The sequence below is a fragment of the Lissotriton vulgaris genome, chromosome 2_2, assembly GCF_964263255.1.
Source record: "Lissotriton vulgaris chromosome 2_2, aLisVul1.2, whole genome shotgun sequence".
NCBI classification, from domain to species: domain Eukaryota; kingdom Metazoa; phylum Chordata; class Amphibia; order Caudata; family Salamandridae; genus Lissotriton; species Lissotriton vulgaris.
In genome coordinates, this window is record NC_141688.1 from 165,918,839 (window position 1) to 165,932,836 (window position 13,998).

General features: G+C 42.5%; 1 protein-coding gene across 2 annotated transcripts in view; it reads left to right on the forward strand.

Moving 5' to 3' along the window:
• LUZP2 (leucine zipper protein 2) overlaps positions 1-6,222 on the forward strand; it is a 1,380,972-nt gene extending 1,374,750 nt beyond the window's left edge. For both annotated transcript variants that reach the window (XM_086959880.1, XM_086959879.1), the window contains exon 12: positions 5,727-6,222. In XM_086959880.1, the coding sequence (XP_086816006.1) occupies positions 5,727-5,828 (102 nt within the window). In that variant the 3' untranslated portion in view covers positions 5,829-6,222. The remainder of the gene's footprint in view (positions 1-5,726) is intronic.
• The last annotated feature ends 7,776 nt before the right edge of the window (positions 6,223-13,998 follow it).

The window sequence follows — 13,998 nt, forward strand, 5'->3', positions numbered from 1 at the left end:
ATTACTATTCACACTCCAGAGAGTGCAACAGTAGAGAAAACATTGGATAGCGGGTGGGTTAAAATAACTATACCCACTCCAGAGAGTGCCACAGTGGGGAAAGCATTGGATGGCAGCTGGGTAGAAATTACTATTCCCACTCCAGTGAGTGCAACAGTAGGAAAAGCATTGGATAGCGTAAGAGTATAAATTACTATTCCAACTCCAGTGAGTGCAACAGTAGGCAAAGCGTTGAATAGCGAAAGGGTAAAAATTACTATTCCAACTCCAAAGGGTGCAACAGTAGGGAAAGCGTTGGATAGTGTAGGGAGTAAAATTACTATTCCCACTTCAGAGAGTGCAACAGTATTATTATTATGTTTGCACTTGTAAAGCGCGCTGCTACCAGGAGGTTTCCTGGCGCTGTGCAACGCTGGGGAACCCGTCCTGGCTTTTCCTGTGGGATGGTCCCTGCTGGGGGTCCCCAGGGTGGAGCCAGTCATCCCTGGCGTTGGGGGGGGGGGGGGCGTTGTGGAGATTAGGCAAGCTAATGCCCAGAGTTGCCGAGTGCGACCCCCAGATTAGAGTAGGCACCGAAGCGAGAATTATCAAGTCCGCTGACCCAAGTCCACGACCCTGCCGCATCGGGAATTTAACCCTGGTCCCAGCCGACTTCTGCTCCCGGGACTGCCACCTCTAACTCCACAAGGGTGCAACAGTAGGGAAAGCTTTGGATAGCGTAGTGAGAAAAATTACTATTCCAACTCCAAAGGGTGCAACAGTAGGGAAAGCGTTTAATAACATAGACTTTTATTTTAACATACTTCTAAATAATGTTTATATTTGAAATAAAGTATAATTAATTTATCAAATACATCAACATCAATAAAAACAATTAATAATTAATAAAAACCAATTACATTTGAATAATTAATTGACAATAAATTAACAACAAACACCAATAAATAATAACTATTAAATATTACTCACCAAATAATAAATATTAAAGAATAAATTATTCTTCATAACAATAAAATATTATTTGAATTTAAATCAATATTAAAAATTTAAATACATTATACAAGTTAATATTTTTTTTAAAAAAGAATTAATTAATTAATTTTTCTAGTTATTAAAATATATTTACAAATGACAAATATTAATTGACAATGTAAAAAATAATTATCTATTAAAAGAATTAATTACCAATTAATAATTATTTAATACATTAATTATCCATAACTAAAAATGTATAATTAAATATTTACAATAACATTACTTTTCACCCAATACCCCTATAAACCACCAACACTCTCAGGTACTAAAACATAACATTTAACATTAATTTCCAATTAAATAATTAATTTATCAATTAAAATAATTATTTGCCAGTTAATAATTAATTACAAAAATTATACATATTTTTTTTTTATTAATTACAATTAAATTACTTCCCACCCTATTCCCCTATAAACCCCCAACCCGCTCCTGTACTAAAACATAACAATTAAAATTAACATTAATTACTAATTAAATAATTAATTTATCAATTAAAATAATTAATTGCCAATTAATAATTAATTACTAAATAAATTATACATAAATAAATATTTTATTAAATACAATTAAATTACTTCCCACCCTATTCCCCTATAAACCCACAACCCGCTCCGGTACTAAAACATAACATTTAATTAAAATTAACATTAATTTCCAATTATATAATTAATTTATCAATTTAAATAATTAATTGCCAAATAATATTTAATTACTAAATAAATTATACATAAAAAAATATTTTATTAATTACAATTAAATTACTTCCCACCCTATTCCCCTATAAACCCACAACCCGCTCCGGTACTAAAACATATAATTTACTTATAAATAAATGTATTAATATATAAAATTAATACAAATATAATATAAATTATTTTAAATACTTAACTAAAACATATAACACATACATATTAAAAAACAAAAAAATAATATAAATATCGATATTAGTGTCATCGAAATTAGTTACATCGATATATATGCTATCGATATTACTAACTTTGATATTACTTACATCGATATAAAGAATTTCGATATTACTTACCTTAGGGTCGATATTCTGTCCAACGATATTCTTGACATCGATATTCTGCACCTTAGAAATTTTAAACACAATATTTTGTTATGTCGAAATTTAAAACTCAATATTTTGACTGTGTACCTCTCTCAGTTCCTGAAGGGCTCCTCCTTGAGCTTTACTCTGTTTAAAAATCTATGTGCCATCCCTTGCCTAAATTGTCAATTCCTGTGGCTTTGAAATAATCTCACATGCAGATGGCACTCAATTAGTCATTTCCTTTGGACACAATCCAGAAAATGCCAAATGTAGATTTAGTGATTGCATAAGGAAAGTCGCCACCTGGATTACCCCAAACTGTTTCTACAGGCTTAATTGAGACTGGACCAAGACTTCGCTGTTTATAAGAGCCTAGGCATATTGGGCAATGACTGGTGGCCTTCTGAGTTAGGCTCTGCCCCTCACCCAGGAAGGTAGTAAAAAACCTCAGCATCCTGGTTGACGAGAATCTCTCTATGAGAGAACAGTTTATGTCAACTTGTGGCACTTGTTTCGGTATTATGTGCATGCTCCAAAAAGTGTTTTGTTGTCTCTTGTTAAATTCTAGGAGAACTCTTATTTAAGACCTTTTTGTGAGATACCAAAATTATGGAAATGCCTTGTGAGTTGCTACTTTCTAAACGGCAAGTTGTTCAAAATCTAGTTCTCCTTCGGAGCCGACACACAAATTTCTTCACTGACTCCCAGTGACAAAACGGTCCCTGTTCAAGCTTGTCTAATTCAAAAATCTGTGGCTGATAAGGGTCCACTCTGTCTACAAGAGAAACATCTTTCTAACTTACCTAGAAGGAATCTCAGACCTAAGGATCAAATGTTACCTTGCCCTGCCACACTGCAAAATATGGTGAGAGGTCATTCTCCTATCTAGCTCCTCATCACTGGAATAAACTTCCTTTTTATATCCATTCCTGCTTAGACTTTAACAGCTTATTCCAATGGAGGGTAGCTTTTCCCATCAAAAGAGAGATATAGTAGGGTGTGGTTGGAAAATCTAGTGATTGGAGACATATTCCTTATTCGAAGATTGAGCAATCACACACCTAAATGGGTGTCATGTTTCATCATGGAGCTTAGGTCCTCATGGGGCCGGAGCTGCAATGCCCCACTGTACCCGCGAATGGGGTCTTTGGTGCAGATATTCTCTTCAAGCAGTAAGGATGAGTGAGGTTCTGTGGAGAAAGGGTGGTGATTTTAGTGACAATGTATGCCTTAAAACTACCTAAGGGGTACCATTTATGTTCTTTAATCTATAATCCTCTTGGCAGGGTTACAAACAAGAGTGCAAATATTATCAATGCGGTGTATGGTCAGTGACAATTTTACAGTGTGTGATCAATAGGTCTACATTGTTCACACCAAGTAATCCAGGATGGATCCATGGCATCTCTTCAGGACCAATCTTAGGTATTGAGTAATCCTTGCCCTACACCTCAGGCAGATGTGCATACTCAAAAAGATTGCGATCTTAGGGGATACCTCAGGTCATTTGTACCTACATGTGAAGCCCCTCATGAGATCTCAATTTTCCATCCAATCTACACAGAATGTAAAGAAAAATAATGCAGTGTAGAATGAAGTTTACATAAATGCAGTAAAATATGGTAACTTACTTCCAGAAAACCTCCTAAGAAAATCAAGGTAGGTATTTGTAGTCATCTTTCTTATGCTTTAGAATTTTGTTCAAAATATGCTAGGTACCCAATTGTAACTCTTTTGTGAGTGATGAAAAATAGAGCACAAAACAGATTAGGCGAGTGACATGAAGGTGGTAAATGGCCAGTACCAAGACAAACTGACATATAAAAATTACATTTAGACACCAAACACTTCCATCCCTTATCTTATCCTATCTTAACAAGGATTTATAAAGCGCTCGCACACCCGAAGGTTTCATGGCGCTATGCAATACTACCTATGTAGTATTGCATCCCTGCTTAGGGTAGGAATTGCTCCTACTCTGCTAGTGTATTGGCCATTGCACCTAAGATCAGGACAGAGAACCGTGCGTAACCTGTGGATCAAAACTGTAAGAAATATAATAAGTAAAAGAAATTTGGCTAGGGATGGTAGCAAATGCGTGTGGCAGCCTTGAGGCATGCAGACGTAATTGAAGAACTCACATAGTCCAACGCTGAGTTTTACTTGTGAACTACTCCTCTCTGCACATCTGGAGGTTATGTGTTGGGCGAGGGGTGGCTGTTAATATATATATTCTTAATCAGGTGTGCCTCGTATGCCTGATAGTTTCTCAGGTTTTTCCTGTCACATGAAGTCAGGTCATACTCGTGCGCCCATCTTAACCTAGTCAATATAGATGGGAGGCAAGTATTGTTTCAATGTGAGAAAGTATCACGTCCGAGTGACGCTGACTGGTCATGAGTTGGGTGGGTTCAGGTGTGATAGATAACACGGAAGAACAAATCTGTGCGGCCATGTTGGTGTGATGAAAGGAACTCGCTGACTGAGGTATTGGGCAACAACTGAGAAAGATTTTGCCATTCATAACATTTCATAAATGAGCAAGCCCAGCCAACATGGCTGCAGCAATAGCCGGACCACAAAAGAGCTGTGCCCAACATGTACGCTCCCACATCGCATTGAACTACCACACAGGGGACCCAATGGCTATTAGTTTAGAAACAAAAAAGGGGGATTTTTAAGTGTGGTTAGATAGATAGATACCTCAGTAGTCCCACTTAGAGAGAGAGGACTAGCTTGCACTCCAATGGCTCATTTAGCAGAGGCATAGATCAGCTTGTTTGGCAGTGGCAGTCCATATTAGATTATAATTGGCTTCTCATGGGAAGGAGTAATGTCTATAATCTCTAACTGAAAGAGATATGTAATGTTACGTGACCATTGCCTTTGGGTGTGTCCAGGTCGTGTAATGATCATGAGTGACTATGAGTCATGAGCTTCACATCAATGTGTAACTTTATTTATTTGTTGAGTTTTATATAGCGCTGGCTAGACCCAGAGGTATCAGAGCGCTTTACATGAGGAAGAAACAGTGTTTCAGAACATGGTTACAAATATACTTCAGTTACTGGAGCTTAGTTACAGGAAATACATGATTACAAAAGCGTAGCATAAACATGAGGAAAAATGGGCAAGGGGAGAGACGAATAGGGGAGAGAGGGAATGAATAGGGGAGGTAGAGGAGAATAATGGCGGGATGAGGAGGGGGGTGGTATAGGAGGCACAGCGGGGGGACGTGGAAAAACATTGTCCGATGTCTGGCTGGGTAGGTGACGGCTGAGGGGTGAACCAGAGCCAAACTCCTCTATAGGAGGGGGAGCTCCACCGGTCATCGGCCAAAGGTTGCTCGGGTGTCCAAGTACGTGATTCATCTGGATGGGTCTCCTTTGTGACTGTAGTGAATGAGCATACATCACACATACCACATGGTCAGAGCCCTGTTACTTTTGACAGCAAAACAATAGCAAAGTAATGGAGGAAGTATGAATGCAATTTGGATGATAGAAAAAAATGTTAGAAACAGTATTGCTTTTCTGTTAACGGTGTTACTGGTAAAAACATTCATACAAAACGTTTACTCTTCATAGTGTTAATATTCTAATATGTTATTTCTTTCATTTAATTTGCTTACCAGAAATTACATGGCCCTCCTTGGATTAAACCGGATGCAAGAGAAACGATGGATAATCATGTAAATAGTACACAATTCAACAAAACAGAAGAACAGACGTTGTAAAAAAAATTGAAAAAAGAAGGAAATTTCTTATTTGCTCTTGTCTGATATTTCTTTAAGTCTGAAGGCATGGACTTGTTCTGGTTTCTAAAGCATGTAACTTTTTCACAAAAATCTGAATGTTTGTAAACTAGTCTGGGAAGTTTTCAAAAAATGATAGACATGTTAATATATTTTAGCAATAATATAATAGAAGTGGATGTGTGAAACAATGCTTTGTAATACAGTCAACATTTTTGAAATATTATGTTATTCGATCGATAAATGCTTATTATAAATGAGTTTGTTTTTTAAATGTCTGACATTCAGAAGTTCTATTCTTGAATTTTCTTTGCATTGCACTTGAGATAAAAAGTCAATGGTTCTACAAATGAAATAAAAAACAATGCTATTATAACATGTGTGTACTGTGTTTCATGCATGCTAGACATGACAAGGAATGGATGAATGGATAAATGGATGGTCTATCTGAAAAAATATTTAATTCTGAAAGCAAGATATTGAGGAAATGAAAATGGGGAGTGTGGCTCAAAAACACAGTACTGTTCAAAAAAACTTTTTGTTCACCTTTGGAATCCCAAACTACAGACTTACAATGGATAAAATACGGTCAAATTACCAAATTAGGCTAATTTAGGTGTTGGGAGACTGTATAGCTAGAATGACCATATTCTGTCTTTAGCCACACAACCAAATCAGGTTATTTTGAGTTATTCCAGCAGAAAGAAAGAACATCTTGCAGACCTGAGTTTTCCAAGTTAAGATATTCATGGAGATTCCCTTTCTGGCTGGAACAATGGGTCAAGTTTCTGTCCCCAATTACCAACTGCTTTGGTCAGGTATTTACAAAGCATGGTAATCACTGCAGGGCAAAGAGGGGAGTATTCCATGCTCCCCATGTGTTGTGAGAGCTAGGCATGGCCCGGATGTATTTCTGCCCACAGCCACTGGCTGTCTTTCACTTGGTGGAAATTGGGTTATTGGTTGAGAGGTGTGAAACCCTACACAAGCAGAAAGCACAATTCTTGTCAGGGTGAAACACAATGAAACACAAAATTAACCTGTGCTTAAATCTCTGGTAGTTTGGCACAAAAGTAGTCACGCTTAGCTTAGAGGCAATGTGTAAAGTATTTATGCAGCACTTTAAACAGCAATGAAGGGAAAACCCAACACAAGAAAACTCCCACACCAATTTTGAATGATAGAGTAACATTTGATAATTTATGTGAATGCAATCAGTATAACCGGAGATATGTTTTTTAAAGAAATAACTTAACATAGTCCCTAGAAGGACAAAGCTCCAACTGTGGTTATCTGGTCGTGCTGGATCGGGACAAATTCACACGTTCAGGCCAACCTCAAGAGAGTGCAGGCCGGATATAGGGTCCGAGTTGGGCCCAGTGAACAAAGTACCTTAAATCCTGGTTTGTGTAGCATTGCGAGATCATGCATTGAGGATGCATCACACAGCCAGGAGTGGTTCTGAGGGGCTGTAATGCAGAGTCCTGCATTGTCATCAAGGATGCAGTAGCTGAGAGGCTTGCAATCCAAAAGCTTGCATTGAGAATGAGTCATGCAGTTGTGATTCCATGGAGACTGGGCTGCAATGTGAGGTCCAGCGTTAGGGATCCATTGCTCTGCAGCAGTTCCAAAGCAGAGCTGTGAGGAGAGGCTTTGCGCTGTGTTGGTTTTGCCCACAGGACCAAAGCTTGTCTAACAGAGCACCTTCAGGCCCAATTCCAAGAGTCCAGGGTGAGGTTGGAACCACTTTCGGGGTAGGGCTCGCAGCAGAGTCCAGGTGCTGGGTTCAAAGTGGTCGGAGCCTTTTTTGTCCCTGAGGCTCTGATCAGAAGGCCAGTCAGATAGCCCTTGGAACCACACTGGTGGCCCTGGTTTCAAGATGCCACTCAGCTCCTTTTCACTCAGGCAGCAGAGTAGCATTTCTTCTTGCAGAGCAGCACAGCAGTCCTTCTGAGTCTTCACCAGTCCAGAGATGTACTGAAGACAAGAGTCCAAGGGTCCAGTATTTATACCACAAGCCTACTTTGAAGTAGGAGAAGGTTCTGGAGGTTTTCACTCCAGAGGGGCGTGGAATTCCTGCCTCCCTGCCCTGGCCGCAGCTTGTCTGGGGTCACATATTACTAGTGTCAAAACCCTCTGTTGGTGTGTTCAGGCAGAGCCTCTGTGATGTTTAACCATGATAGGTGGGCTCTCCTGCCAACACAAAGTTTCTCTTTGTCTCACTGTCTGGGAGCAACACACAAAGACCACCTGTAAAGTACACTACAGCGCCACCACCCTTCTGGACAACCTCGCCAACCTCGGACTCAAACAACTTGTCACTTCCCCCACCCACATCGCAGGTCACACACTCGAACCTATCTTCACCTCCAGCAAACATGTCTCTTTCAGCCACACCACAGCTCTTCACTGGACGGACCACAGCTGCATTCACTTTATCTACAATAAGACCACAAACCACAACCACCCTCAACCCACCCTGCGTAGAAACTGGAACAAACTCACCATCGACCAGATCTCCTCATCGCTCCTTCAAAACTCTCCTGTCCACTCTTCAAACCCCGACCAAGCAGCCATTTACTTCACCCAATGGCTATCCAACAGCGCCGACATCCTAGCACCGTTGAAAAAACGTCAAATCAAGCTAGGCTGCAAAAACGCCTCCTAGTTCAACGATGATCTTAAGAAATCCAAGAAACTCTGTCGCTCCCTCGAGAAGGCCTGGAAAAAAGACCCAAACACCAGCACCAAGGACGCCTTCAAAAATGCCACCCGCATACACCACCAACTTATCCGGTCTGCCAAGAAAGCCGCTTTCAAAGACCGACTAGATAACAACGCCCACAACAGCAAGGAATTATTCAACATCGTCAAAGAATTTACCAACCCATCAGCCAACTCCAACGACATCACCCCTACCAAGCCCTATGCGACTCACTAGCTTCCTTCTTCCACAACAAAATCGCAGACATTCACAACAGCTTCGACAACCGACCCGGAGACCAACCCACTCAACCTACTGCAGGACCTTCACCCCCCTTGAACATCCCTAATGACTGGAACCCAATCTCAACTGAGGACACCATCCGCCTGATGAACTCCATCCACTCAGGATCCCCAACTGACCCATGCCCTCACCAAATCTTCAACAAAGCAGACTCCATTATAGCTCCACACCTCCGAGACCTCATCAACTGCTCCTTCAACTCCGCCACCTTCCCGGAAAGCTGGAAACACGCAGAACTCAGCGCCCTCCTGAAAAAACCCACAGCTGACCCCATCAAACTCAAAAACTACCGCCCCATCTCGCTTCTTCCTTTCCCGGCCAAAGTCCTCGAGAAAGCTGTCAACAACCAACTTGCCACCTTCCTCAAAAGCAACAAATCCCTCGACTCCTCACAGTTTGGCTTCCGAGCCAAACACAGTACTGAGACCGCACTCATCGCAGCAACAGACGACATTCGAACTCTACTGGACAATGGAGATACAGTCGCCCTCATCCTCCTTGACCTCTCCGCAGCCTTCGACACAGTCTGTCATAGCACTCTATTACAGCGCCTCAGAAACATCGGAATCCAAGGAAAAGCACTGGATTGGATCACCTCGTTCCTTACCGGAAGAACTCAGAGAGTCCGGCTCCCTCCATTCAAGTCAGAGGCCTCTGAAGTCATCTGCGGCGTGCCACAAGGATCCTCACTCAGCCCCACCCTCTTCAACGTATACATGAGCCCCCTCGCAGCCATCGCACGCCAACACAACCTCAACATCATCTCCTATGCTGACGACACTCAACTGATCCTCTCACTCACCAAAGACCCTAACACTGCCAAAAACAACTTACACAAAGGAATGAAAGAAGTAGCCGAGTGGATGAAGCACAGCCGTCTGAAACTTAACTCGGACAAAACAGAAGTCCTCATCTTAGGCACCTCCCCCTCCGCCTGGGATGACTCTTGGTGGCCAGAGGCCCTTGGAAAAGCACCCATCCCGACGGACCACGCACGGAACCTGGGCGTCATTCTGGACTCCTCACTCTTGATGACCAGACAAGTCAACGCCGTCTCATCATCTTGCTTCAACATTCTTCGCATGCTCAAAAAGACATTTCGCTGGATCCCCACCGAAACTAGAAAAACGGTCACTCACGCACTGGTCACGAGCCGCCTGGACTATGGAAACACCCTATACGCCGGTACCTCCGCAAAACTCCAGAAAAAACTCCAACGCATCCAGAACGCTTCAGCCAGGCTCATACTAGACATCCCGCGTAAAGAACACATCTCTGGTCACCTGAAAAACCTCCACTGGCTCCCCGTAAATAAGAGGATTACTTTCCGCCTCTTAACCCACGCACACAAAGCACTTTACGAACTTGGACCCGAATGCCTCAACTCACGACTGTCCTTCTACACCCCCTCCCGTCAGCTACGATCCTCCAACCAAGCCCTTGCCACTGTACCTTGCATCAACAAAGCCACCATGGGAGGTATATCCTTCTCCTACCTGGCAGCTAAAACCTGGAACTCTCTTCCCACTCACCTACGCCTCACTCAGAACCACCTAGCATTCAGAAAACAACTTAAAACTTGGATATTCGACAACTAACTCCCCCCCCTTCCTCAAGCGCCTTGAGACCCTATGGGTATGTAGCGTGCTATATAAATCCCGACTTGACTTGACTTGACATGTCTCAGGATACAGGCTGCTGGCACAAATGGTTGTGACAAGAAAAAGCTAACTTTTTAAAAGTGGCATTTTCTGAATTGTGACTTGAAATCTAACTGTGCCATTAAAACGGGTTTTAAATTACAATTCTTTAGACACCCACCTTCACATTCCAACCTGTTCTCAACTGAACATTATCACTTATTAAATGTGATAAGTTAAACCAATTGTTTCTTATGGCCTTGCTACAAGAACATGTATACGCTGTTTTGTAGTGCGTTGGGAGGAACATGGCGGCCACCAGCTAAACGGCCGCGACTTGGCCCCCCCTTGGGATTTTTTGTGAATTAACAATGGCTCTTGCTAGAAGAGTTTATTAAACCCGTTTTTTTTAAGTTACCGCCCCCATTTACCTTTAGTTTTCCGTTTGGAGGTAGCTTTCTCCGGTCCCAGGTGTCCGGGCGGAACTGCAGACGTCGGCAGTGGAGTAAGTGGGGCTAGCGGAGTGGTTGGTGCTAAGAGGAGGTGGCCCGGACTTATCGGAGACGTGACTCGGCTTTCTACCAGCTACGAGTCGCGTGCGGTTGAGCCAGAACCAGCACAGGGGCGTCTTCAACCCCTCAGGTTTGTGTTGCCCGAGCGGCGCATTTTGAATATCCGGTAGGGAGTCGGACCTACACTCTTCTAGAGGGCGTTTTCCTCGGGAACTGCAATGAAGGTAAGAATAGGTATGTTTTACTGTCGGGGCATTAAAGACGAAGCGCTAACACCCTTTGAGTGGGATTTTAATAACCTGAAAAAAACTAAGGTGGAACAGGCACAATTTAAATGCATGGAGATAAGGGAGGTTGGGAAGACAAGCGAGCTAGCTGTTGTGAACACCCCTCAACCAAAAATAAATAGATATATCCTACGGGCAAGAGCGGCACATTCTTCAAACATAGACATTACCAAATCCATCTTTCCTCTGTGTGTCTCCCCCACAATCTCTGAAGGAAAAACATCCACAAACAGAGAGGGGACACCACGGATGACGGTCCTGACTCAACGGGAAAAGAGGCAGACGCTGGCAAGAGAAAGGAAGGGGTAAGAAGTTGTCTTCTTTAAAGGTCAAAATCATCCCCCCCATTGAAAACTTGCCATAAAGTAATGTCCACCTCTACTGCCTCAGTGTGTGATCCTTTAAAGAGCGCCAGTCAAGATAGTCCCCTGGAAAAAACACCCAGCTCCCCGAGTTCCCCAAAGGTGGGGTTGAGCAACACGCTGAATACACTAGACACTGCCTCCAATAGGGACAGGGACACTGGGGTGACCTCTCAACCGGACTTTAACCACGCACCCAGCAGTGAGCCTCTCAAATAGATACTCTGTGTTAGCTATAAACAAAGCCCCGGAATCGTCTCCAAAATCTCTTTAGGCCTCCAACATCACAGAAGATAATGCAATTACAGATTTATCAACAGGTACTACAACACGCTCCCTGACTGATATATTACTTGCCATGAAGGATAAAATGACAAATAGATTTACTGTGTCCGAGACAAATCAGGCCGAAATGACCAACAGATTTCTAGTCTCCGAAGCGAACCAATCAGACATTAAAGCTTCCGGTGAAGTATTGGATAAAAGGTTAGAAGAAGACACATCAAAAACAGATGCAATTGAATTGGAAATTCCCAAAATTAAGGACACCATGCATATCACCTCAGTGGAGTTGGCTAACCTATCGGCCCAGAATAAAGAACTCAAAGATGAGCGCTTGGAGAATCACTCCAGGAGGAATAATTTAAGGCTCTTGAATATACCCGAAGCCCTGGAGGGTCGGATATAAAGGGGTTCATGTTTTCCTTACTAAAAGGGACAGTGTTAAAGAACCAACCACAAGTGGACCTAGCATGTGAGATACAAAGGGTACACCATGATCCCTTTAAAAGGAATCTTGCCAGACAAAAACCCAGGAAGATCCTGGTCAACTTTTTAACTTATTCAGTTAAGGAGCTGATTTGATCATCTTCCCCTCAGGAAGGCACTATAACGTTCAATGGATCTAGCCCTTTTCTTTTCAAATAAGATCAGACATCTCCCATATGACTCAACTTCACATAATGTGGAACAACCACATGCATCAGATAAGATCTAGTGAGGAGGCGGATGCTCTCACTGCGAAAATTAAAACTGAGTGGGGAGAGAAGGGGGCCATTGAGGAAAAGGGGTGGCACCAGATATCATTGATAGCCAGAACCCAGATCTAAATGTATTTCTTTATCCCAAGGGGAGAGGGGGGCCAAATAGGCTTTGCGTATTGGAAGAGAGGGTTCCTCACAGGAAGGAGGAGCACTGGGGAAGGAGGGGGGGGCGGGAGGGGCACCTTGGGTGGGGAGCAGTGGGTAAAATTAAATAAAAATGAACCTCATCTCACTTTAGATTCAAGGAAATCCCGTCATGCCGGTATAACAGATCCACAAGTCAATGGCAGGAAATAAAAACAAAAAGGATAGTAAGACCATCTTTTTTTTTTTTTTTTTGAAAACCTTTATTGAGGCAGGTAAAAATTATACAGCTTTTTTCGCCTACAACCTGGAAGCACAGGCCGGCAGCTACGTCAGTGTCATTAAAGTAAAGCACTTACTGAAAAAGAAACATGTATCCAACACAGCAAGCCGCCTACAACCCATCCGGGCCGGCCGCGAAGAAGGCTACTGAGAGCTGCGTCAGGATGCATTCCATAATGATGGAGAGAACTAGGCATACCAAACTATGAATGCTTGAGGTTTCTTGAGTTTTTCACTTTACTTTTAGTCTACTGTTAAACCTAACAAACTTGTGGGTCTAGTGCAAACTGTTCACCCCCATTGTGTGTCCACCATACCGGGTATGTGGAGGGAAGGGCCTTTCGGCGCGGAGCACTAACGTTGTATCTGTGGCAACTGTGTAATCACAAGAGCCCAAACCTAATTCTCTCTGCACCTGGTGGATCAATCTAAAGAACATGGGGGGGATATGACTAATGATTGGGTAATGAACTTGACTAGATGTTGTCTATTAGTACGTCATGCTAAGTGTATGTCCTTAGGGTTAGGGACCACAACTAGGAAACAGGAAGTATGGCTATTGTATCGTGGTTTCGACCATTGCAGCTAGTGTGAAATGTATAGCACCAATATCACGGGAGTATAGCGGGTGATGGTAATGTATTACAGGAGCTCTGGTATGTAGTACCATATATAATGTTACATGGTATGTGTCAGGCACACCTAATTCGGTGGATGTGATAGGTGACGTCCCTTAGGGGTGCTGTTCAGGGCCTGGTATCGCAGAAGTGTCCTCTTGTTGCTCAGTCTCGTCCACGGCCTGGGTACTTGCTTGAAGCCGGAGAAGGTATGCCGTAAGGGGACCCCATATGTCTCTGGGCCTTGATTTATGCGGCAAATGCTCTGCATAATTAGACAGTTGGTCTTGCCATGTGGTCATCGTATTAAGCCAGGTC